Source organism: Ischnura elegans, chromosome 10 (genome assembly GCF_921293095.1).
Source record: "Ischnura elegans chromosome 10, ioIscEleg1.1, whole genome shotgun sequence".
NCBI lineage: Eukaryota > Metazoa > Arthropoda > Insecta > Odonata > Coenagrionidae > Ischnura > Ischnura elegans.
The window spans coordinates 102426617-102450357 of record NC_060255.1 but is presented as its reverse complement, the minus strand read 5'-3'; the positions used below and the strand labels follow the sequence as shown (position 1 = coordinate 102450357).

The following is a 23741-nucleotide window of genomic DNA, read 5'->3' as shown; positions in this document are numbered from 1 at the left end:
TTTCAAAAAACTCCTTGGGGGACAGAGATTCAAGTCAGACGAGGAAATGAAAGATGCAGTCAACAGTTGGCTTCGCAACCTGGCAAGAGAGTGGTAAGACGCCAGTATTAAAAAGCTGGTTACAAGAATGCAAAAATTAATTGATAGTCAAGGCGACTATGTAGAAAAATACATAGCTAAATGCTCGGCCTTTCCAATGATATACATAAAGTTGAGAATAAATTAATGTTCCATTTTTAAAGAAATAGGAGACCTTACTTTTCAATACCCACCGTACATAGGAAAGCCATAGTTCTAACCGAAGGGCTATCCTACCACATGGTAAAATAAATAGTACAGTAAGTCCTCAACATACGAACAAGATGCGTTCCGAACCCTTTTTTGTAAGTTGAAAAACCTAAGCAAGGCGATGAAAAGTGTAGTTATCCTACAGAATCTATCACTGCGTCACAATATGGTGTTAACTCACGAAGGAGACAAACTGATCTAGAACCGAAAAAATTTTGCTGCCAACGGTGAGGAAGAACAGTCCAAATGCTGAACAGTTCCTGACTTCACAATGGATTAATTGATGCTTTGTGCGAGTTCCTCATTGTTGTATCATCGCGTCGCATCGGCCAACTCCAACAAAGGCGCCAATTTTGAAATTTCGGGCATGCTTCAATTTTTTATGTATCTCTCTATCGTATCTCTGAAATTTCATATGTCGAATGTTTGTAAGTTGAGAACTTTCTTTATTGCAAAAGCTTTGATGTAATAAAATTACCTATCTGAGTTGTGGTCCATAGAGGAAAAGAGTTACAGTAAAACCTCTATGTAGTGAACCTCTTTACATCGTGAACCTCCATGCTTCGTACCAACCCTCTGGTCCCATCAGATTTACATGTAAATTTATAGGCAAACCTCTATTTAGTGAACCTCTTTTATCTCGTAAAACCTCCACATATCATACCACCGAGACACCCCCGAGACGGCCTAACTACCTCCACAATTCGTACCGAGACAACTAGAGACCATTAGACGCAGCCGCGATTACCTACATGGAATGACATTTTCAGCGATAAATGTTTCACACTTATTTTTATCTTATACACCTTTAATAATTATCACGTTAACCATTAGTTAGGGCCATTTTGTTTCATATGAGAGCTTACATAACAGTAAATAAGAAAAAGGCATCTATTCTACTATTCTAATCATTTTAAGTGACAGTAAATTAAGACAGAGCGCATCGTTTTCACTCGAATCATGGTAAAAATCACGCCATAGCACTCGCTTTCTGTTAGTTATGGCTTTATTTTTCTGTAAGTGCTTACATATTATGTTCAGTTAATAAAAGAGGCGACCAGCGCAGCCTATAATCCCTTTCCAACGGAAATGTTTCAACTAACTTCACTCCCATCTATGGAGAAAGAATTACTCGACTGCATTGCTACTTCCGCTGCTAAAATGAAAATATTTTATGAATTTACAGCAGTTCAAAATAAATCAAATACAGTTTTGCAATTATTTTTTTCCCAAATATCCGTGTATAGCACTTTCTTGCTTACCTGGTAATTTTTTCGATGCTTTCGTGAACGATCGCAGTTTACAATTTATTGCGCTTAGTGACAGTCATATGTCTTGCCTGCGTATTTATGCCGCGAAATCTGACTCTTCCATCAGGAGTCCGGGACGTCAATGTCTAGCAATACTGAAAAAACATCACTCTATGCGCGACAATACTAGGTGAAGGAGACAGCTAATTAGCTGATGCGCGGTACGGCAATGAAAATTTTTACTGTCGCTGCCGTATTCTGTTGTAGTTCGCCCAGCATTCTCACCGGGAAATCACGCCGTTTCGCAGACCTAGCGTTTCTGTGTGCCCCTGACAGAGTTTTTCTTCGGAACCCTATGTGCATTGTATTTTGGATAAAGGGAATTCAACGAAATTTTCAAAATTACGCTCAATTTCTTGTCTAATTTTTGCAGTATACACGAGTTTATTTATTTTTTTATAATCTTTAACTAGTCATATGTTGTAAGAATGATAAATCAATTTTTTTAAAGATATGATAAGGAATATTTTCAATTATTTGCCATAAAATATGAAATTATATGAAAATTACTTAATTAATTATGGGCTGATGATGGATTTGACAAATAAAAGAAGGCGGCATAACCGGCTACGTGACATAACCGCGTAATTAGCAATTTTCCAAGCCATCGACAAGGGCAGGCAGAAGAAAGATGTAGCAGGGACCTTTGGAATACCATCATTCACCCTGACATCTATTTTAAACAACCGATGAAAAACAGAAGAAACTGTATAACTAGGCTGCACAAATAAAAAAACTCGAGCAGTGAAATAAGAGGATAAAGGAATTATGTTAAGAAACATAAAACTTGTGTTCTTCCCTCCGAACACTACTTGTAAATTACAACCTGGGAATTATTTCTTTGGTCAAAATGCATTATCAAAAACAGCTAGTGATTTATTTGCTATGGAGTGTGGATGGTGAAAATGACATTAAAGAGTGCTCCTCATGAAACATCCTTCAGACCATGCACAGGCCGTGCCTTTTGTGGAAGGAATTAGTATCCTAAGTTTTTGAGAAATCCTTCATCAAGGCGGGGATTACGGGTGGTAGCAAAGAGGAGGAAAGTGAGATATTTGATGACTTTGTAAATGTTGATAATGATTTATCCATATGTTCACCGCATGCGTGGGAAGATAGTGGTGAGGGAGATGTATATATGTAGCAGGATACAGGAAGAGATGGATTTAGAAGAAGATATTGATAATGTCAGTCACATATTAGTCAGATATTGAGTCCGTTACAGTTCCCACCAAAAAAGAGGTTGAGGATGCATTGAACATAATTGAAAGGTTTTTATTAAGCATGGAGGAATGCGATCATAATATGATTGTATTCAATAGAATTGAAAACATTATTTGGAAAGAGTTTGAAAAAAAGTTTAAGCAAACCCAATAAATAATTTCTTTTCTAAAAAGGCCTCTTGAACAAGTTACTTTTACCTTTGTGTAATCATTAAATTGTAAATATATGTTCACTAATGCATGCATGTGTGTTTAAATATATTAAGATAATGGTTTAAAAGACAGTAGTGCCTTTCATTTCCGAAGGTTATGAAAAAATGGTGCCTATCACTAAAACCTCTCTGTAGTGAACCTCCATACATCAAATTGTCCAAATTTTGGTCCCCTCCTTTACGATGTAAAGAGGTTTTACTGTATTATGAAGTTTAATATATGTGTATGCCTGCTGGGAATTTAAAAGCCACAAATCTTTGCCGTATGCCTAACACCTGAGAACTGACATTCAAAAAATGAATGCTAAGAAATATACAGTAGAATCCTGATTTAAGGTTTTTCAGGGGGGACAAACTTTAAAACACTAAATGCGGAAAAACACTAAATGAGGACCTGACATTTTTTTCAGGTTTTAGGGTCTGTAATGATTGAAATGGCTTTTTATGAATAAAAAATATTATTTTACGTAATTAAAAGGTGCTGCATGCAGCAAAAAAATTCATTGATTAAGTGTTTTCAGCCCTATGAAGGTTGCGGATAATACTTTTCAGCTAAAAAAATGGGTAGTAAAAATAAGTAATGAGAGGATGACAATTGTTTTAAAGAAAAATTTAAAATGCAGCAACTGAAAAGCACGGAATATTATTATGGAAATTAATGATTCCATTTTTACCTAATTTCAGTGGTCTCGATGAAATTTTAAATATTTTTCTGTAAAAGCGACATGTAGGTGACTATAGCATTTCTAATATAATAAGAAAAGGTGTAAGTAGGTACTCGAAAAATCGTCATTGCATCTATAAAGATGAGTGAAATAAAGGGACAGCAGAAGATCGCTAATCCCGAAATCTAAACTACCGAATATCTATAGTAAAAGGGAGGTTTTCTGGAATTATACCAACTTAACGTTTTCTGTTGCCTCGGCGAAACGAGGGATTTATGAGCCTTTAAAAAGCCTCCCGTGCGCACATTTTGGATTTCGAGGTCATCCAAAAAAGGAGAATATTATTTCTGGTATGTCAAGTCAATGGTGATTCAACTCGATGATGGCACCAGATTCGTTGTCATATATCCGCGGCCTCATGCAGGTCGAATGGAACCGGGAGAAGTTGTTTACGCGGCGCGCCTCTGGAGTTTGGCAATTTCGTCAGGGTTATGATGTCGAAGTCAACCACAAAGGGATACCTGCCGGATTTTCGTATTTTTCCGCGCTCATCTATTCTATCGTGAGTATGCGGTAATTTTTTTTCCAGTATGAGCGATATATTTTGAGTCATGGACCGTGATAGTTCGTCAAAACTCCGATTGTCATTCTCTTTTGACATTAATTAGCACCAGATAGATATTTTTGAATCGACGTCGATATCAACCAGCCGCATGTCGGTAAATTGGCTCCGGGATATCTAAATTACGATGTAAAATAATGTTGTTCCGCAGGGAATGAATGCTCTCACTCACGGTCATGACAGGGGAAACACTTCCTCTGTTCTTTCGCTGTTCCTCCGTGGAAACTGACCTTGGAATGGATTACAGAAAGAATCTTCGAGTGAACTGCGCAATTGATATTGGGCCTCCTCTTTTGAAAAGAGAAAGTAGCCGACTGGAAAAAGTATTGGGCTAATAATGGACTGCCCGTAGGGAGTAGAGTTGAAAGGGGCATAAGCCATCAATTGAAAACATTACGAGAAAACATTATTGTAGCGGCCCTCGGAGGATAACTCGTGTCATCAGTCGTCACGTATCATCGAAGTCAAGTTCAAGATCTTGAACTTGACTTCGAAGTGAAGGATAAGGTAGTTCGAGGTTATTAAGGGATGACTTTGCTCCATTAGATCGGATCTGATACAAAAAGTGCCTGGTCTTTGGATCAGAAGGGGAGCGAAACATTACGAGAAGACAAATCACCCAGCTTGCGAGTTGAAGGTCGCAGCGCTGCGCTCGCGGAAGAAAGCAGTTGAAGAAGCGTTCCCCGGTAGATTCTATCGACTCTTGGTAAACTTTCATGAGACTGTTCTTGTTGATGAGCATAAATTCGAAGATTTGGATGAACCGTCATGAAAAAACGTTAAATCGAGCAAATAAATCTTGAGCGGGACAAATTTTCACGACCATAAATGCGGAAAAACGCAAAATGCGGAAACACTAAATACGGATAATTTTTACATTGTCCTAATAGGGAATGAATTGGGACCCAAAAAAATAAACGCTAAATGCGGAAAAACGTTAAATGCGAAGACGTTAAATCCGGATCCGACTGTAGCTGGTTTTTAGGGTTCCCAAAGCTTAGAATGACTCAGGGTCAACATACGTACAGGGTCAAAGAAGGGAGAGTTTAAGGAAAATAATCAGGTGCACCTTTTTTTGGTATATTTGAGTGCATGAGTCAGAATACTCCTGATACATATTTTGATCCCAATGTAACAAAGTACGAATGCTCTATGATGCTCCAATGTGGAGGAAAAGTTGTGAAAAACATTTTCAATAATAGTCTTTGGTGTAGTTGTACCATCCTATGTTGGCTCTGCACGTTTTACTGTCAGCCTGTCTGTGAAAGCCTTTAATGCCTTTTGATTGAGCTGAGGAGAGGAACTATGCAAACCAAAGGTTTAATTTAGATCAGGTGATTGTGTTAACATTGCATAGTCTTCGTAACTTTGTTGAGAGAGCAAGAGTATTTCTCCTGAGATCTCTTTGCTCAACCTGCCTCTACCATGCAACATGCGTCTCTATATCGTGCATCCTATTAATGCACTCGCAGCTTGCCCAGTCATTACAAGGAGGTTTTAAACACTATTCTTTTGTGTATTTCTAACTCATTTTTCTATTCTTGCATAGCTACTCTTCTATTGTTATAACTATCTTCTATCATCTATTTTAGCAAAATTCATTATTTACGCTTGTTATTGGTCAAAATTTAACAATTTTTTTGGAACGATAAATGCATTAATTACTACTATTTTTTTCATAATGCTATGCAAATATTTGATAACTTATGAGGCTGCCAGATGTTCCAAATGTTTAAGAAAATAAATGAATTAAGGTAAGGTATACATGAGTTTTTTCCAACATAAAACGGATTTCACTGGATGTGTTTGTGTGGTATTGTCATTTGTTGTTGATGTCGGTGCCTCTGCTCTAGTTTTATTTCCACTCTCTCTCTCTTTGGGTAGTGTTAGGTCAAACCAGCAGGTGGAGTCGCTGGAGAAGCAGGTGCGCACGCTGACCGAGAAGAGGGAGGAGTCGAAGAGGCAGATGGTGGAGGTGGAGAAGCGTGTGGCGCAGCAAGCCAAAGACCTCATGAACCTGCAGACAGTGCTTGAGCGCTTCCAACAAGGTCATTGTCCTATCACTTTATTGTGCAAAGTATGCTAGCCTACAATGTATGAGTTGTTGGCACTGCGCGTGAGTGAGTGTTGCTGATTGGGTTTCCTCTCTCCGTGTGTTCCTCGGGTGAAGATGATGCTCTCTCTATCTTTCAATGGTGTCCGTGTCATACCCAGGCATGTCTATTCCTTTATTTTTTTTTGCTGGATGTGTGGAAATGTGTGTGCCCATATTTTCAACGAATGAACAAATGCTTTGTGTTTTCTGAGTCCATTTAAATTTGATACCAAATTTGACTGATTTGATGAAGATTTTTGCGGGGGAATCAGAACCAGCAGCAGGAAATTTGAATTGATGAAATTTGTATAAGAACCCTGTTCTATCGTTTGGATTCTTTTGGGGTGCAATCCTAAGTAAACATCCTCTGAGGAATAATCCTGGCCTTCTTCATGGGTAATTTCTAGTTGTAACAAAGTGTGTGAATGTATCCATGATTTTAGTTTAACTATAGGAATATTTTTTTGAGATTAACAGAAGGATTATTGACTTAGAATACAACGTGAGTCTATTTCCTGGTAGTTATTTTTTGTATGAGTTATTCACACAATATGGGGAAAGCACAACTGGGATCCCAAGTGAGTGTTGATAGGTGGAATAGAATAGGTATGTACCGTATATCTCCGAATATAGTCCCCCTCTGAATATAGTCCCCCCCCCCCCTAATTTTGAGACCCCAGTTTTGGGAAAAATTTTAAAATGCAAAGGAAGGCAGTTTTTCTGTGGTTAGCAAGTTAAGATTCTAGAGTCAATAAAAACTATTTTTTTCTGTGAATAATAAGAACAAATCTGTTCACACATTTTCCATCACAACAAAATAACTATTCCTAAAATATGTTGTTATCCATTGCATGTATCAGTAATTTATAGTTCCTTAACCAGATGTAATGAAGTAATGAGAAAATTTTTCAACTATCCAAGGCCATTGTATTTTTTTAAACACTCACAAATTATTAATATTTTTGATTTCCAAATGACTACAGACAATGTAAATATATAAGCTTTAACATAAAGCCCATAAAGAGTATTGCAGTTGGCCCTGAAACTTCCTTAGACCCAGTGTAACACACCCATCAAGTCATGTCAAATCCAAGTGACTAGAAGAATTTAGGAAATCTAAATAAAATTGTGTTAAATAAATTATAAATATTATAAAAATATTGCCATCTAATGCCTGCTAAGCAAAATAATTAAACTACAGGACTTACAAATATCAAAGTAATAAAATTAAGAAATAAACTTTTTCCACCAAACATAAACACTGAAAAAATATGTTATCAATTTTCAATGCCTCGTTGCGAATCATTGCATAAGTTACACAAAGAGTTTCTGCTCTGCATTTGCGCACAAATTCGACGATATTTTCCTCTAATTAATGAATCTGCCGCATTGAGACCCCCGAAATGACTTCCGCGATGTATTAGCGCTTTGCAATCTTTCCAAAGACTTTCTTTCCACGCCAAATTTTTCAGCCATTATATGAATACTATGATTTACGGTGCATTCTGCAACGGCTATTTTTAAATTGGCATCGAAACTCCGTCTTTGATGGCTTCTAATCTGCCGCAGGATTGATCCTCATCTTTCTACTTGATCCATCACCTCACTGTTGAACGTAAAATTATTTTTAATAAAGAAAATATCACGGAAATAATTGCGAAATATTATGTGACGTAATTTATCGATCCTACTTACCCTGGCGAATTGAAGATATTCCTCCATAAATTGAACGCTTTTTCGATGCTGAGTCGCTGGATTTCGATCAAATGCAGTAATGCCGGTGCTTCTGGTTTAAAGCCATTGATTATTGCGCCTTTTCAGAAACAAATGCATAACTATTGCGCATTCTTGTTCTGTGAAGGCGGTAAAGGCAGTGGTTGTAAACACGAACCGCACGGGCACATGGACATATAGTAGCTACGGCCGCAATGAAATGCGAAATTGTCACGAAAGGTGTACTTTATCTGTTTATTTTTCGCAATGATTTGAATCGTGTTACTATTAAATGAGCGACGTGTACGTATACTATTGATTCAATTCTAGTGTTCGATTAGTGTGATAGTGTGTGTTTAGTTTTGATTTTAATTATTTATTGTTTTGCGTCATAAAGTGATCAGTGTCGATTGAATTATTCTAACAATACTTTTCCAAGAAAAAATAACGGCTACCCGATGGATTCCGTGAAAACGCGTATTCGATATGTTATTTGAATCGGAAGAATCGTATCTTCGTATCTTTACAACATTTGTGGCAAAAATTGTCTTAATTTCCGGTAAAACGTGGCAGTATTTACTCATATCTTCGATTATAATCCTCATAAATATACTCAAATAGAAAGACTACGAGAAAATTAGCCATTATGCTGTTATTTATAACTTGATGGTCACCTTTAGTATGCTAAATTGGATTACACTCGATTATAGTCCCCCCCCCTTACTTTTCCTCGGCCATTTTTGGAAAAAAAGGGGGGACTATATTCGGAGACATACGGTAATACAGAATAGGTTTGTGAATTCCAAGAATGGAATACCCTCAGCTATCAGATCACTCCCCCTGTAGATTTACTGCTAGCTCAGCTTCTCTGTGGTGTCTAACCATGCCCAGTGGAGCTATATGATGACAGTTGCTTACCTTTCAGAGTTTGAAATAGTAGCTCAGAAGATTGCAATTGTTTTCAATGCAATGTCTAATTCAATTTCAGACAAGGAGAGGGAGGTGTTGTTGGTGAAGGAGAGGATGATGGGGGAAGTTTCATCATGGGAAGGCAAGTGCTCTCAGCTCACGGAAGAGATAGCCAGCTTAAAGGTACGTTTTCCCCCATCATATGTGGAAGGCTATCATTTCTCATATCTCTTGCCTAGTCACATTATGAGTGAGAATCATTTCATCCAAATGGTGCAGCTTTAGAAGTTCCTATTATTCGTGGTAGTACAGTAGACTCTCGTTTTTACCAAGTTCACGAGACCGAAAAACAGGAGTTCGCAATAAGGAAGGTCGTGTGAACGTTTCTTTTGGGAATCGTCAAAAAAAAAAAAATTGTCAAACTTTGTTGTCTCTTCAATCTCCTGAACTTAAAGTTGCACTGCGAAATAGTGCCAGAGTCAAGCATACGATAAACCTTTGAAAGGCGTGGAGGAGTGTGGTTATCTTGCAGAATGCAACACTGCATTTAATTGTGGGTTAACTCACGATTGTGACAAACTGATCTAGAAGGGCGTGCGACATAGCCAGAGCCAAAAAAAATCACTTCACGGGCAGGAAGAACAGGTGAAAAGCTGAACAGTTCCTGACTTCACAGTGGATTAAATGATGCTGTGTTCAGATTTTGCTCAAAGTATGCCACACCACATCGCATCGGCCAACTCGGAAGGTGCCAAATTCGAAATTTTGGGCACACTTGAAAATTTCAAATTTTCAAATCTCTGAAAGTTCGTAAATCGAATTTGCATTGGAAGAGAACCTACCATGTCCAATTCACGAGCGGTAGTTAGTGGGTCACCATGATTCCGCAGGAATGAAACGTATTATATGATGTTGTGCCCATACTGAAGTATCTCCTACTAAAAGAAGAACCATAATTGATGCTCTTGGGCACAGTATTTGAGGAGAACTTAAGTGTAATCTAGATACACCTAATGCCGTTGCATACTTGTGGAACTTCATAATAACGAAAATTTTGTGATAACGTTTCTTTTACTAAAGATTGGATAGGCCTGATGTCTCCATGCTTCTGTGTTTCACGGAGTGGATTTTCTTTGCGACGACAGTTTCTCCAGTATTCCAACCGGCGTCTTCAGGTCCACCTGGAGACGCCAGTTGGAATACTGGAGAAACTGTCGTCGCAAAGAAAATCCACTCGGTGAAACCCAGAAGCATGGAGACATCATCTAGACAACGCCGCGGAAAACTACGCATCAATTGGAATTGCTTCGTAATAAGGAGGACTTCGTAATAACGTTGTTCACATTAATGAGAGTGTGTGTAATTACAGTTGATGGTGCAGTAAGTGCTCACAATGCCTTTATCTCTCATCTCCCTATGGTTGTCAGGTGCTTGTCATATCCAGAAGTGGATTCATCACCTGCTTTTGAATAGTTGACCCACTTTTTCTTCCTGTTGTTGTTTCCCCATTATTTTAAGTAGGAGTATCTCATGTGCTTTGCTAATGAAATTTTATGACACATTAATTTTCGCTTTGCTGATTTCTTCAAATGATAAGAGCGCCCTTTGACCACAGTCTACCCCCTTTCTCCTTTCCCACTTGCGAGATGGATCTTGTAATTCAGTGGTCTTTCTGGCTTCGAGTGGAAGTCTTCTGATAGGTTGGCTGCTCTAATATTGTTATTTGCCTCAGTATCATTGCTAGTTTGTTAGAATTATTGTTGCCATTGTCTTGGAATGAGAATGTGTTGGCTATTAGGGTTACTGTGTTTTCATTGCATTTTTTTTTTGCTAGAAGGATGGCCAATAGTTGAGAAGTGTATCTGAAGATGATGAAGGGACTCATTTCAGCGCCGGAATATGTGGACTGTTCGATGATACTGTGGTCATGTAACAAATCATCCAGTGGAAGTTTACAAAGGTTTTTTTTTCTGTTTTTGGTTCAATATGAATAATCCGTCTGGGTGCGACTGCTGCTTTTCTCCCCCCCTCACCAAATCTGGGCATTTCCAAGTTCTCATGCATATTGTTGGAACTGTTCCATCAAGTTTTCTTATCGTTTATGTTAAGTAGAAGGTGTGTCATGTGTGTCTGTCAAATGTGTTGTTGCAGGAGCAGCTGAAACAAGCCAAGGAGGGATTGAGTGCAGCTGCCAGGCTCAGCGAACAGGCAGACAAAAAGTCAGAAATTATTGCTTCCCTCAAAACTGAAGGTGAGTTTCGGCATTATGCTTTGCAGTTCTCTTTGCAATCTTTCTGTAATTGATGGTGAAGGGTTGGGAATTTTTCTGCTGGCTTTTCTCTTGAAGAAGACAAATTCACACTCATGCTACCATTTTTAAATTTTAAGGTGCCCATTAAATATTCCCATTTTTTGCTTAGCTTGAAAATAGCTGATAGTGTGCATGGAAATTCTAATTTAAATGCGACAACATTTTAACGCAGTTAATCATATATTTAAGTATTTTTTAATGGATAAGAAGGGTTGCAAACTTCTGGTATCAATTTAAAGCAAAGTTTGGAACTGTTTCCTGGAAATGAAGGGAAAAAATATATTTTTACCATTACTATTTTAAACCTTATGAATAAAGTATTGTGTCCAATGAATATTTATTTTGCTCCTGAAAACCTAATAATTCATTGATAGAGTAACATTCACTTTTCTGCTACCATCTGGCCAAAAGTTACTCAATCTGGCTCATAGCCGTAATGGCATTCATACTTTTCCCCGTATTACATTTTTAAGAGCTCAAAGAAAAACTTTAATATCGGAGGCTTTCAAGAGCCGCTGCATAATATGCCGTGTCAAGTGAGCTTTTTTGGTCATCATAGGATGCATCATTAGGCAATGAATAAAAATTGGAAGGTGGATGTCATTGATGTACTCATTCACCCTCCTCGCTCCAATGGAGTGGTGCAGAAGGGGGGTTTGGGAAGGGTGACCCTGATGTCAGATCTCTCAGTCCTGTCCATGGGTGGTAAGTGAACTTTTCCCAGTTGTGGTGTTGTGAGAAGATGAATAGTTGTTGAAAACATTCTGGAATAAATCCAGGACGTTGCTTTTTTCAGAAGATTCTTTTCCACATTTGGGTGAGTTTAACACCATCTGCTCAGTTAAAAATCTGGTGGCATATCCCAATTTTGTTTGCCTCGCAAATCAGTCGTCGGTGATAAAATCTTTCTTGTGCTAATACCTGCGTTTTGTTGAGTAACCCTTTTGCTGCTGCTCACTCTTCGGAAACCTACCCATCACATGCAGTGACCACATGAAAGGGAAGAAGTTAAGGTACTTAACGTACATTTGCAGCAGCCCGTGGTACGAATGTACCAGATACGATCATGGCAGCGAAAGTGTAAAAATGTGTCCTTCTTCAGGGAATGTTTGCTCAGCTAGAGCGGACTTCTCAATGTGATATCCATTTAAATTCTATTAATCAGGAAGTTACAGTGTGCCCTGTCTGCCTGATGTAACATTTACTGCAAGAGCATGAGAATTAATAAACCGCTTCTACATTCAAGGGATGGAGTTGGTCCTTTGCCAAAGAAACAAGTCTTCTTCAACATACTGTGATGGATCATGATTCCTGCTTTCCTTGGCACATGGGAAGTTCTGTCTGTAGTTCCTGTAGTTTGCATGGAATGGTAGGGTGGGCAACTGGCTTGGCATTGTCCCCTCTCTCTAATACTGTGCATTTATTTGGTATTCTTGAATTGCGATGGATGAAGGATTCAGAGTAACCATTGATGGCATGATCTTCCTTCGTATGGTACTTCCTTTGTCCCTCGTGTTGGTAATGGTCCATGTGGCCTGCATTACATTGAGAAGTCAGCCTTAGCTGAGTACTCATTCTCCGAAGAAGGACGAACTATTTTAATATAAAAAAATGCTGGTATTAGTCCAAGAAAGATTTTATCACCGACGACCAATTTGCAAGGCAATCAAAATTCAGAAATGGCCCGAGAATTTCAACTGAGGAGACATCATTAAATACAGCCAGATGTGGAAGAGAATCTTCCAAAAGAAGCAACAGCGTGGATGTTTCCAGAATGTTTTAACAATGATTCACCTACCCACAACATCACCTGGTATCACAACATCACCTTACAATTTTTATTCATAGCGTCATGATAAAGCTTCATGCGTACTTAGCTGCTCTCGAGAGTCTCCAGTCTCAATGAATCTCCCTGTGAAAGCCTATGTTTCAAATAAAACCTTACTTACTGAATGCAAATGAAATTGAAACTTGAAGCTTGTATGAAGGTGGAAAGGCTACATATTATGAATATCAGTAACAAAGTGTCTGTTGTTGATAATACTGAATGCAGTATTTTATCCATGATGTTTATAATTGTAATTATATAACATACTTTTTCACTGTAATTTTTCACTAGTAGCCTCCACAAAGAGAAGCCTAACGTTTTTAAACATGAACTGGTATTTAGCAATGAATTTTGGAAATGAAATTCTATGCCAGTTCATATGGTCATCAAAATGTGGAACACTAAGTGACATACAATTCACATTGAAGTAGGAGCAAGAGGAAATATATACACCCATGCCTCGTATAGCGCAATGGATGCGTTCATTGGGGTCTTTGCACTATACGAATTTGCGTTACATGAGAGCATTTTAACATTGGGAAGATAGGGATGCGTTCATGGTAGCATAGGTGTTGGGTATCGAATTTCCTTTAAACCATGTATATTCCCATAAATAGCCTTAGAAAACCTTATAAATATAAATGTTTATTGTTTAAAATACCTTTAAAGATAGTAGGCACGCATTTCAAGACTTCTATTCACGTTAAAAAAATTCGTAAGTGCTTTTGAAATTCCCTCCGGTATTGCGGGTGGGCTAACATCTGTTATCTCAGGGGTTCGTAATGCATTGCCGGCAATAAACAATTTTTCAAACCAGTCTAAAAACAACTATTGTGTCACCCAGGCCCTTTTGTCGCTCATCGAAATGACAGGCAAATGCTACTTTGAGTGCCATTTCATAGCTAGCGGAGTTTATGCATGATAAATCATTTTAATTTGAAGTCCTCCGAGGCACTAGCAGCTACGTGAAACAGTCTTTAAATGCCGTGAAACCTGACCCAGGTTTTCCTACCCTGAAAATGAATGAACGAGATTGCATTCTTTTCCTAAACAATATTGCCTCGTCAACACTAAGAACTAGTTGAGGGGGAAAGGAGCCACTTTCAATCACAGCTTGGAGTTCTTCAGAAAATTTTGTGGTGACTGCGCTATCAGCACTTGCAGATTTACCTGATATCACCACATTGAAAATGCCTGCTTGCCATTTAAAATTCTGGAACCAACCGGATGTCCGGAACCACTTAATGTCTCGGAGCGATTACCACCCTCATCTTTTTGTACAGATTCACAATGAACTTTCCGTAAGTGGTGACCGCTTGGTTGAAGTCGGTGCGGCTGAGGCCACTGATGTTTTAACTTAGTCTTTATTCAGAATAAGGCATCATGAGTTTGATCTTCCGCGCAATATCGCTTTGCCACTCCATTTTCAAAGCAATTGCCCTCTTTCAATTTCTCTTCTAGGTTTATGGTTTTTCTTGATAACTTCTTGATTTTTCTACTCGCATTCCTATTTTTCGCCACTGTTCTCTTGGTTTTTACTCTGTATGGCTCTATCGAAATCACCTTCCACTGCGACACTATATATACCTGTGTATTCCTGAGACGCAGAAGGCCTACAACTGCTGGGAGGGAATGAAGCCATTGTGTTGAGATTCTATAGTGGACCCTTTTAAGTGTTGATGCTATTCGTACGCAACTCGGCCGCCGCTCCATTTCTCCCCCATGAATACCAATGACCTTGAAGGCTTAGCATAGACCCTCTACCTGGAAGTCATTCGCCCGATAACCTATGACAGCAAAAATTACGTCTCAAATCATATTGCTTTAAAAAAAAACTCATTTCGACTAGCTCCACCCTTAATTAAAGAACTAAATTAACTATTGTCATTCTGTTAAGGAGACGAGATAAATTACTTCGGTAGGCCAGCTATCTAGGCCCAATGAAGAGTAATGCTTTTGGCTAATGCACAGCAATGGATTTTGATTAATATATGAACAAAAAAGAAGATTTGAGGCAGGCACTACTATTAATATACGTAAAATGATAGCAGTTTCATGTATACTTTGCACAAGTTCACATTTTATCACGAGAGCATTTAAGATTTTTGATTTGGCTACACTGCATTGTGATGTTTCCCCAGGGAACAAATTTGCGCTATACGATATATGGGTATATATAGATACATATATATAAATGATGTTCTGCCTGGTTCCATTCAGCTTTTCCACCTTTTACGTACAATCATAGTGAATATTAAAAATATTATTAATCCTATGGAAAGTTAGATTGCTTATAAGAACATCTCGAGTAGATGTAGCACTAATTGTTCGACTGTATGTGTTATTTTTATTTAAATATTTTTCATGCTGATATAATGAATGGCTCATAATATTTGTAGCTTTTTTTGATACCCCACTACATAATCACTGCTCTGCATCAAAAATTATGTCAACAATTGGATGATTTTCTCTTAATTAAACATATTTTTGATTTGAACCATGCATTCCATTTTTTTCTACCATGCCAGGTTTTTGAGAAAATCAAAAATTTATGTTTCTTAAAACACCATAGTGGTGCATTGGAAACATCTGGAATTGATGCATGAATAGGTTATTGAATGTGGTTTGTCAAATATTAATCATTTTATGATTTGTTCTTCTGAGTGCTAAAATGGCTAAGGGGTGTGTACTGATAGAAGGTGTGGTGCTATTCCTGACTTTCTGGTGCCCTCGAAAGGTCACATGAAGTGACATTTTATGTAATAAAAAAAATTGCAATAACTTTGTATATAGGTAACTTGAGTACATTGTTGCATGCTGAGGAACCCCATATTGTGTACATTATTAAATATAACATTATTTTCAAATAAGCTAACGTTGGATATTATTATGAACTCTTATATCTTATAACCACATTGGAAAGCTAACTTGCATTTTTGCAAATGATTTCACAACTGAAATCGTACAAAACAATTATTGTTGCTCATTTCTAAAAAACCACGCATAAGTGGCAGCGCAGTGATGCATGATGCGGCGAAGTGATCGTGGTTCTGGTTTCGTACAGGATTAGTAAGATGCATCGAATCACTTTGCAACGGCAGCAACTATGCTACAAACATCAGGCCAAACAATCACGTTGCACAGGTTGCACGAGAGGCTGCACTATAGGTTTAGTGCCACAACAAGGTGGCTGTAACGCGGAGGGGGAGCAAACTGGGGCAAGTTGTGAAAAAAGTAAACTCTCATTATTATCAGAAGAGGACTTACCATACTGCCAATTTATGATCAGTTATGGGTGGGTCACCATGATTCCACAAGAATAATTTTGTAATAACAAAAATTTTTTATTAACGTGAATTTTACTTTACATTGGGCTAGCGTGTTCATCAGGACAATGATATACTTTGTAATAACTAGAGCTTTGTAATTAAGTAGTTCGTATTTACGAGAGTCTACTGTATTGAGGTGATTCTTGGAATGTTCATAATGTGCATGTGGCACAAATCTTGAAATTTAGGTACTTGCATTCAGCTATCGCTACTGTCAGAGAATTCATGAGTTTTGCAAGATCCTAGCTCAGATACTGTGCGGTGCGGTCAATCAATCAAGCGAAGGTGGCTCTGATCAGTCGGGTGGTCCTCCCAAATAAGCTCTTACCGTTACTGGGACACGGTTCTACACTACCCAGCATGCAGACTTAGTTTTCTCCCGTCATGAAGCTATGCTGGCCATAATGTTGTTTATCTTTCCAAAGATTTGTGCGTATTAGCTGGCTAGTCATTCAGTTGATTTGTGCCCAGCAATTTAATCAATGAGGTCACATATATTGTATTCACTTTTTAAATGGCTAATGATATGTGCATCGTACACCTGTTTTTGGAGTTATTATCTCTTTCATCCCTGGAAAAATCAGCGACCCAGTTTCCTTTCTAGTAACTTGTAATTCACTGCTCTGATATGCCTCGTTATACTGAGCACATATCTTGGCAGGGACTTCTTGCCTTTGCTATGTGCATATTTTTTTACATGTAAATCATTGGTCTTTTCATAGTTCTTTGTTGATCATTGGTTATAATGAGATTCCCATTATACGCCCTACTCACTGTAGCAAGCATCCACTCTAGTAGATTGTTAAGCCTGACTCTTTACTCCCATTAACACATTCAGCACGTGTCAACTGACGTGGTCCCCTCCAAGCCGAGAGCACATCAATTGATGTATGTGCTCTGCTGGTCGGGGCAGGAGCCCTTTCTCCTCATCTCCGTACGTGTCTAATATCCACTTCCGAGTCTTCCGATCGTATTCATGGCCTTCAGCAAGCTTTCCTCTTCCGACCCGTGTGCGCCGTTTGTAAATAGCAGTATTTGAACGCAAGTTATGGCGCAAAAACCTCTCTCTATATTTTATTCTTAATTTATTGGACGATTCTGACGATTTTCATGAAAATCCGGCCCGCATTGAATATGTTAAATAATCACGAAAAGTATAGTTTTCTGGTCATAAAAGATTGGGTTCAGCCTCAGTAATTGATGTTAGTTGTTGGTATTATTTAAGTGTGTAATTCATGTTTACTATTGCGTAATGCTGATGCCCATCTTACTATAGGCATAACATTGACAACTGTACTAGGATATTAAAATATGCAATAGTAATTAGTGAATATGAACATTAAAAAGAAAAATCTTGATGTGAATGAAGATAGCTAATTAGGTGTTTTGATATCAGAATTCCTTAATTTTGCAAAGTACCATTCGAAACAAAATTATCTTATTTTTTTATACTCCTAATTTCAAAGCAGTGGTACGAGTACATATGTCTAATTCATTTTTGTAATGAGCAGTGTGATGTTTAACAAGCCAAAGATTAGATGTTATTAAATATAAATTCCCGCTCATTTGGTTCACAGGGAGTATGTGTTGATTTCTCTGAATTGGGAAGGTAGGAATTTGAGTGATGTTATGAGGTTGATCAAAATTTAATCTCTAGAAATTAGATGGTGACTTGCATCCAAAAAATTTGAGTGGGACTAGGCATGTGATAGGATCCTTGGTTGAGATGCTTTATGATTGAATTCTACTCTTAGTTTTTCTTAATGTTAGTTTTTTGTGATTGTCCACGTTTTTTGTTTTCCCTGCGAGTACCTGTGTAATGTATAATAGTGACCTCCTGATTCCTTGGATTTCCCTTGGGAAGTGGACTAGCCTCTCCTTTAGTGGCTTTTAGGTGTAGCTGGCTTCATGGTCAAATATCAGCTGGTAAATCTGGGGTTGTGTGTTTGAGGACCCAGGATGCTTGCTGATATAAGGCTTTTGGCTAGCATATCAGCTGATAGCAAGTGTATTGTGCTGCACACAACTCTCATCACCCTTGTGTTTTTATACCATTTGAAGGAAATGTAAACTATCAATTTTTTGCATTGCCTAGAGTGTTATTTATAAGTCTACCTATATATTTTAATGTTAGTGATGTTCTAGCATTAATGTTGATGAATTTATTACCTGATGCTTGCTGAATTTTATTGGTTGTGTCTTTTATTTCATTGCTAGCAGTTATTAATTAGAAATATCTTTTGAATAGTAATTTCCTTATATTCAATAGTTTTCTATATTTTGTTTATCCTATCTAAAAATCATTATAAATTCATTCTGCTTAGTATATAATGGGCTTCAATTTTGTTATACTGGACTAGTAGTCAGTTGTTACCCGTTTCTGCCCAGTGGAAAGGCTTACCAGGGAAACGTGGAATATTTTTAATGAGTGGAACAGATGATTGTTGTTTTTGTTGTGAGGTGGTGGTTACTGAGTGGCCTGTAGTCCCCTGAAGTGGTGGGTCGTCACTCTCTTTTGGACAAGTGGACTGTGTTTTAGGGTGCGATTCATAGACGACACTGAAATTGCTCACTTTACAAAGTCTCTCTTTATGGTAAAGTGAGACTTAAGCTAAAGTGCATTGCAGAGCCGTCTCAAAGATCTTTACTTTATAAAGTGGAACTTTAGTTGCTAAAGTCTCAGTCATGCATTAAAATTCTGAGTGTTGGTTATGAACGCTGCAAAAAAGTGAACAAAAAGTTGACTCACAATATTAATTGCATACTTGTTTACAGGTCTATGGCGACTGCTCTTCCGTGTTGTATTGTGCTAAGATTTTATTAAGCTGCATTTCCTCCTCCTCTCATATTGTGTGCAAGTGTAAATGATTACTGCATTGTTTAAAGCTTTTCCATACTAACTTAATTGTACGTTAATGAATGAGTTGGCCGAATAGAAGTTCACTTTTAATTAGCTTCGCATATTGGAAATGCTCTTAGATGTTTCCAGCGAAGTAAAGATTCAAAAGCTGATATTTTCACCTCATTTTATGACCATCTTGTATTTTTACCTGCACATGGTTGTATTCATTGTATTTTAGTCTAAGTTTGATGGTATATGTTGATTGAAGGTGGGTGAAATAGTTCACTTCTCTCGTATTAACTTGAAACTGTATCAATTAACTTGAAGATTTACTGATCAATGGTACTCTTAGGTGGATGCACATTTTGAAGGAGGTATGGGTGTGTTTTGAATTCTTTAATATTTAGCAATATTTTAATTCTTGTAATGTTGACGTACGGGGCTAATGCTGGAGGAATGGACACCCAAGAATATCTGTGCCATCAAAATGTATAAATGCATGGCCTTAAAGGACAGTTTAGCCTTAGAGTGAGCTCCGGTTGGGCTGATTACGGTAAAATGATGATTCGGCCATTTTTCTTCTAAAGTGATGTTTATGAAATGGAGTAGGCAGACTTAGAGCAGAAGTAGACCATCTAGAGTATAATTTAGCCTAAAGTGCCATCTATGAATCGTACCCTACGCAATTGCTGGCGCCTCATCACACGCTGTGCTTCCACTGAATGGAGGTTGTTGCCTGCTTGTAGTTAAAGGTTTATTGAAAAGTTTTTGCCATTATTTAATGATTCAATAAAAACCATGGATAACACATCTTCCCACTAAATTAATCGAGGATTAGGATAATGTGCGGGTCTCATTCTGTGTCCCTAAGTCCCCATTATGAATATGGTACATACTGCTACAGTACATCTAGTGAGTAAATTTTTAGAAGAATTATTCATGATGTGCCAGCTGATCAGCATCAAGCAAGGCGATCGACATAATCTTGTGTCTTGATGTCCAAAAATCTGATTGACAATATTCGTAATAATCTATTATAAATTCAATCCCTAAGCATTGAAGCAGCTCTAATTCAAGGGTGCCACTATGAAAGCTGTCATCAAAATCGTGGTATGCAGTAGACATATTCGGATGCGTATCTTGATTCAAAAGTATGGTAATGGCGACAGTGCTTAAGGCAACATTGTTTTACAACTGAAAAACTGATAACAGCTCTTTTTTTGTGTGAAATAGGTAATTGAACCTGAAACCATTTATAGCGAAGATGCGCACTTCGCTATCACTAATGTTTGCTCACAATTAAATTACTTTTTTCCAAGTTATAGGGTATCATAGTTGTTGATTTGCTCGAACACTCTGAAAAACTGTTACTTTTTTCATCACATACATCCATGATATATAAGGTTCAATTACTCCAACAGTAGTCTCTCTCTTCCCATGCAATTTTCTAACCAGTTTCTATCAGCTTGAATCATTTTCCCAAATGTGTAAACAGCTGATAATCTGACCTCAATGAAGCAATGAACTCTTTTCCCTTTTCTTGCCAATTGAGCCAACCTCATCTCAATGGAAGGACCTCTCAATGCAGAAAAAGTGTTCTGGCAATGATCTCGCAGTCCTCCTTGTAATGCCAATATGTATGTCTACAAAGTCAGCTGCAGTCGTGACCCATCAAATCGACTCTCTGAAAGAAGCTTTCTGTGGTCTTGCATTGGGTATTTTGGGAAGGAAATCAATTAGGTGTTGATGTTTTGTTTTGACATGTGGAGGAGATTTCAAGGGAATGCTCCCAATGTGCCATCTAATGCACTAATGGAGTTGGGGACATTGTGAGACACCTGGTAGTCCATCGCCTTTTTAAATAGCAAAAAAATTGAGATGGTTTGCCTTGCTTGAATTTCCCTCGTGGGCCAAAGAATAACAACCAACTGCAAAGGAAACAGATTTTTCTGCTGAGGGATAGTGGAAACACAAATATTGTTGGGATACTTTTTTCCCCAACACATGTGCAGTTGATGGTTGTTGTGCCTGGTAATGGTGTCCTCAGGGTTAGTCTTCACAAAAATGTGGTTCAGTAAGTATTGGTTATGTATTAAAATAGTTTTTCAGGTTTTTTTGTTTCTTGCTATGGTACGTTGAGATTTTATTTCCCTTTATTCATTTTTTTATGAGTTAGATTAATGATTTTCAGAGCTGTGTTTGTGTGTGTTTTTTTCCATATTCATTCCATTTCCCTCATATTTGGCTTCTCATGGATTTTTGAAATTTAGCCGTTAGTCAGGAAATCCTTGAAATGCTTCCAGCCAGGTTACTTAACTTGCTGTAGTTCCAATGAACTGCTGAAGATGTTTAAAGCAATAAATTTGGTTGAGTCCCCCGAAGGAGTAGAGTGCTGTTATTGGCGATTCAATTGAGAGCCATGCCTTTGTTGGAGTGCGGCAGACGGATCGCAAAGGCCTCTAGCAATGAGGAGGAAGGACTTTTTCCCGAGCACTCTCATGTCTGCATCTGTATTTTTAAATCCTTAGCGTGATCAGCTCTCTTGCTGCTGCCAACCAACTGTGTCCTCAACTCACCCATTGTTTACCACAAGTGTGTATGTATCCCTAGGGAAACCCAGCCATCTCTTAGTCATGGTGTCTTTTTCTCAAATGCCAACTGTGATTCTGGAATCTCCTTTAGGTGGTAGTGAGCAGGAGGGGGGAGGGTCTGGGGTACAACCCCCTTTGAAATGTTCACTGCGAGAGGGGTACGGTATATCTTAAGCCTACCCCTCCAGAATTCTTTTTCTGGGCATGGTGCGGAGCAGTTGGTGGGACCTTCCTTGGTTTGCTTAGTTTTGGAGGAGGATGCAGTTTTTGAGTGTGATGTTTCTCTTTTTTTGGAAGGACTCAATCTGCAGTTAACCTCATGGACTAAACACATAGTGTGTGTCAGATTTGCTTGGACAGAGAGTGTTGGGGTGTGCCTGCGTAATCTCATGTGGTAACTGTGAGTGTGATTGTGTAACTCAGATTGCCACGTGGGGTTTCACAGGTGGCCAACCCAGTCAACTTCATATCCCACTCACCCTAGTTGATAAGCATTCCTACTCATCTGGAAACATTCATTCTTAGGCATCATTTGGTATATTGTCTTTTAAGTGCTTAGATTTGTGTGTGTTTAATTCTGAATGTTTAGAAGACATTGTTCATTTTGTTGCACCTACAAAAGCAGTGAAGTGCATTAACATTTCCTGCAATTCTAGGTCTGTAAATATTAACTTCACCATGCATTCCTCCATTTATTGTATTTTTACTGATGCATCTCTATTATCTTTCCGTCTATTCTCATTGGTATAGTTAACCAATAGATTCTCTTACCCACTCCAGGATAAGCAGTAGTTATTAGAGGATCACAAAATATATTAACATTTTGCCTTAGGGGTTTGCAATAATAACCTTTTTAGGCTAATCATTATATTTATATATTTTGTATGTTTATTTCTGATCATCTTCATCAACAGAATGTGTGTGTGTGTGTGTGTGTGCATATTTATTTATTTCATCAATTTGCCTCTCAGTCTGTGATGAAGTGACATTGTTTGTCATGTAATTACATCTATACAAATAGCTGTCTGTTTAGTCCAATAGAAGTTGGTTGTAGCATGTGATGCTGGTGAGCTCTTTGAGAAAAGTTTTCATTTTCTTCTGGTGAATCATGTTAATAGATGTCGCTTTGACTTTACAGTGTTCATAGTTCAATTTCTGCTTGAGACCTGACATTCTTCCTTCTATTTGCTAGGTGTTTGCTCTGATGTGTCAGCATTTGTGCATCGAACTGAACACCTGGAAAATTGGAAGCAAGTCAGCTCCCAAAATGTTGGCCAAAATGAAACCATTGAAACACAGTGTGTAAAATGAGAGAAATATATCAAGCTCTTTTTTCATGGAAATGCTGCATATTAGAGTCATTAATCTATGAATTTTATGAGTTTGGGTTCATGCCTCTTGATGAGTGTTCATCAACACGCTCACCCGTGTCTTCGTGTGCATCTCGAGAGATAAAAACAGTAATGGCAGTGCATGTGATCACACATTCCCTCTCCTCCTGATCAATCGCTTGAACGTGAATGAGAAATCTTTCTGCATGTAGTACTCCATATACTTTTTCAAGTTTTAGTTGTGCAGTTCTGTTCATTTTCTGACAACTTATCTAAATACTATCTGTTCTATTGTTTTCAATAATATTCAGACGCCTATGAGTCCCACGTAGCTGATGTGGCCGGGTTGGTAAAAACTTGGAAGGTTGGCACATGAAGCAGCCTGCATCCTTTGCCTTCACGGCACCAAGACCCAATGCGAATGGATGCAACCGGCCTACCAAAGCCGGAGAAAAACTCCAGAGGCAACAGC

The 23741-nt window shown here is 38.1% G+C and overlaps 1 protein-coding gene across 2 annotated transcripts in view; it reads left to right on the top strand.

Moving 5' to 3' along the window:
• Positions 1-23741, top strand: part of LOC124167312 (thyroid receptor-interacting protein 11-like) — a 124167-nt gene that overhangs the window by 76842 nt on the left and 23584 nt on the right. For both annotated transcript variants that reach the window (XM_046545275.1, XM_046545276.1), the window contains 3 exons: positions 6205-6368; positions 9117-9220; positions 11189-11288. In XM_046545275.1, coding sequence (XP_046401231.1) covers positions 6205-6368; positions 9117-9220; positions 11189-11288 — 368 coding nt within the window. The remainder of the gene's footprint in view (positions 1-6204; positions 6369-9116; positions 9221-11188; positions 11289-23741) is intronic.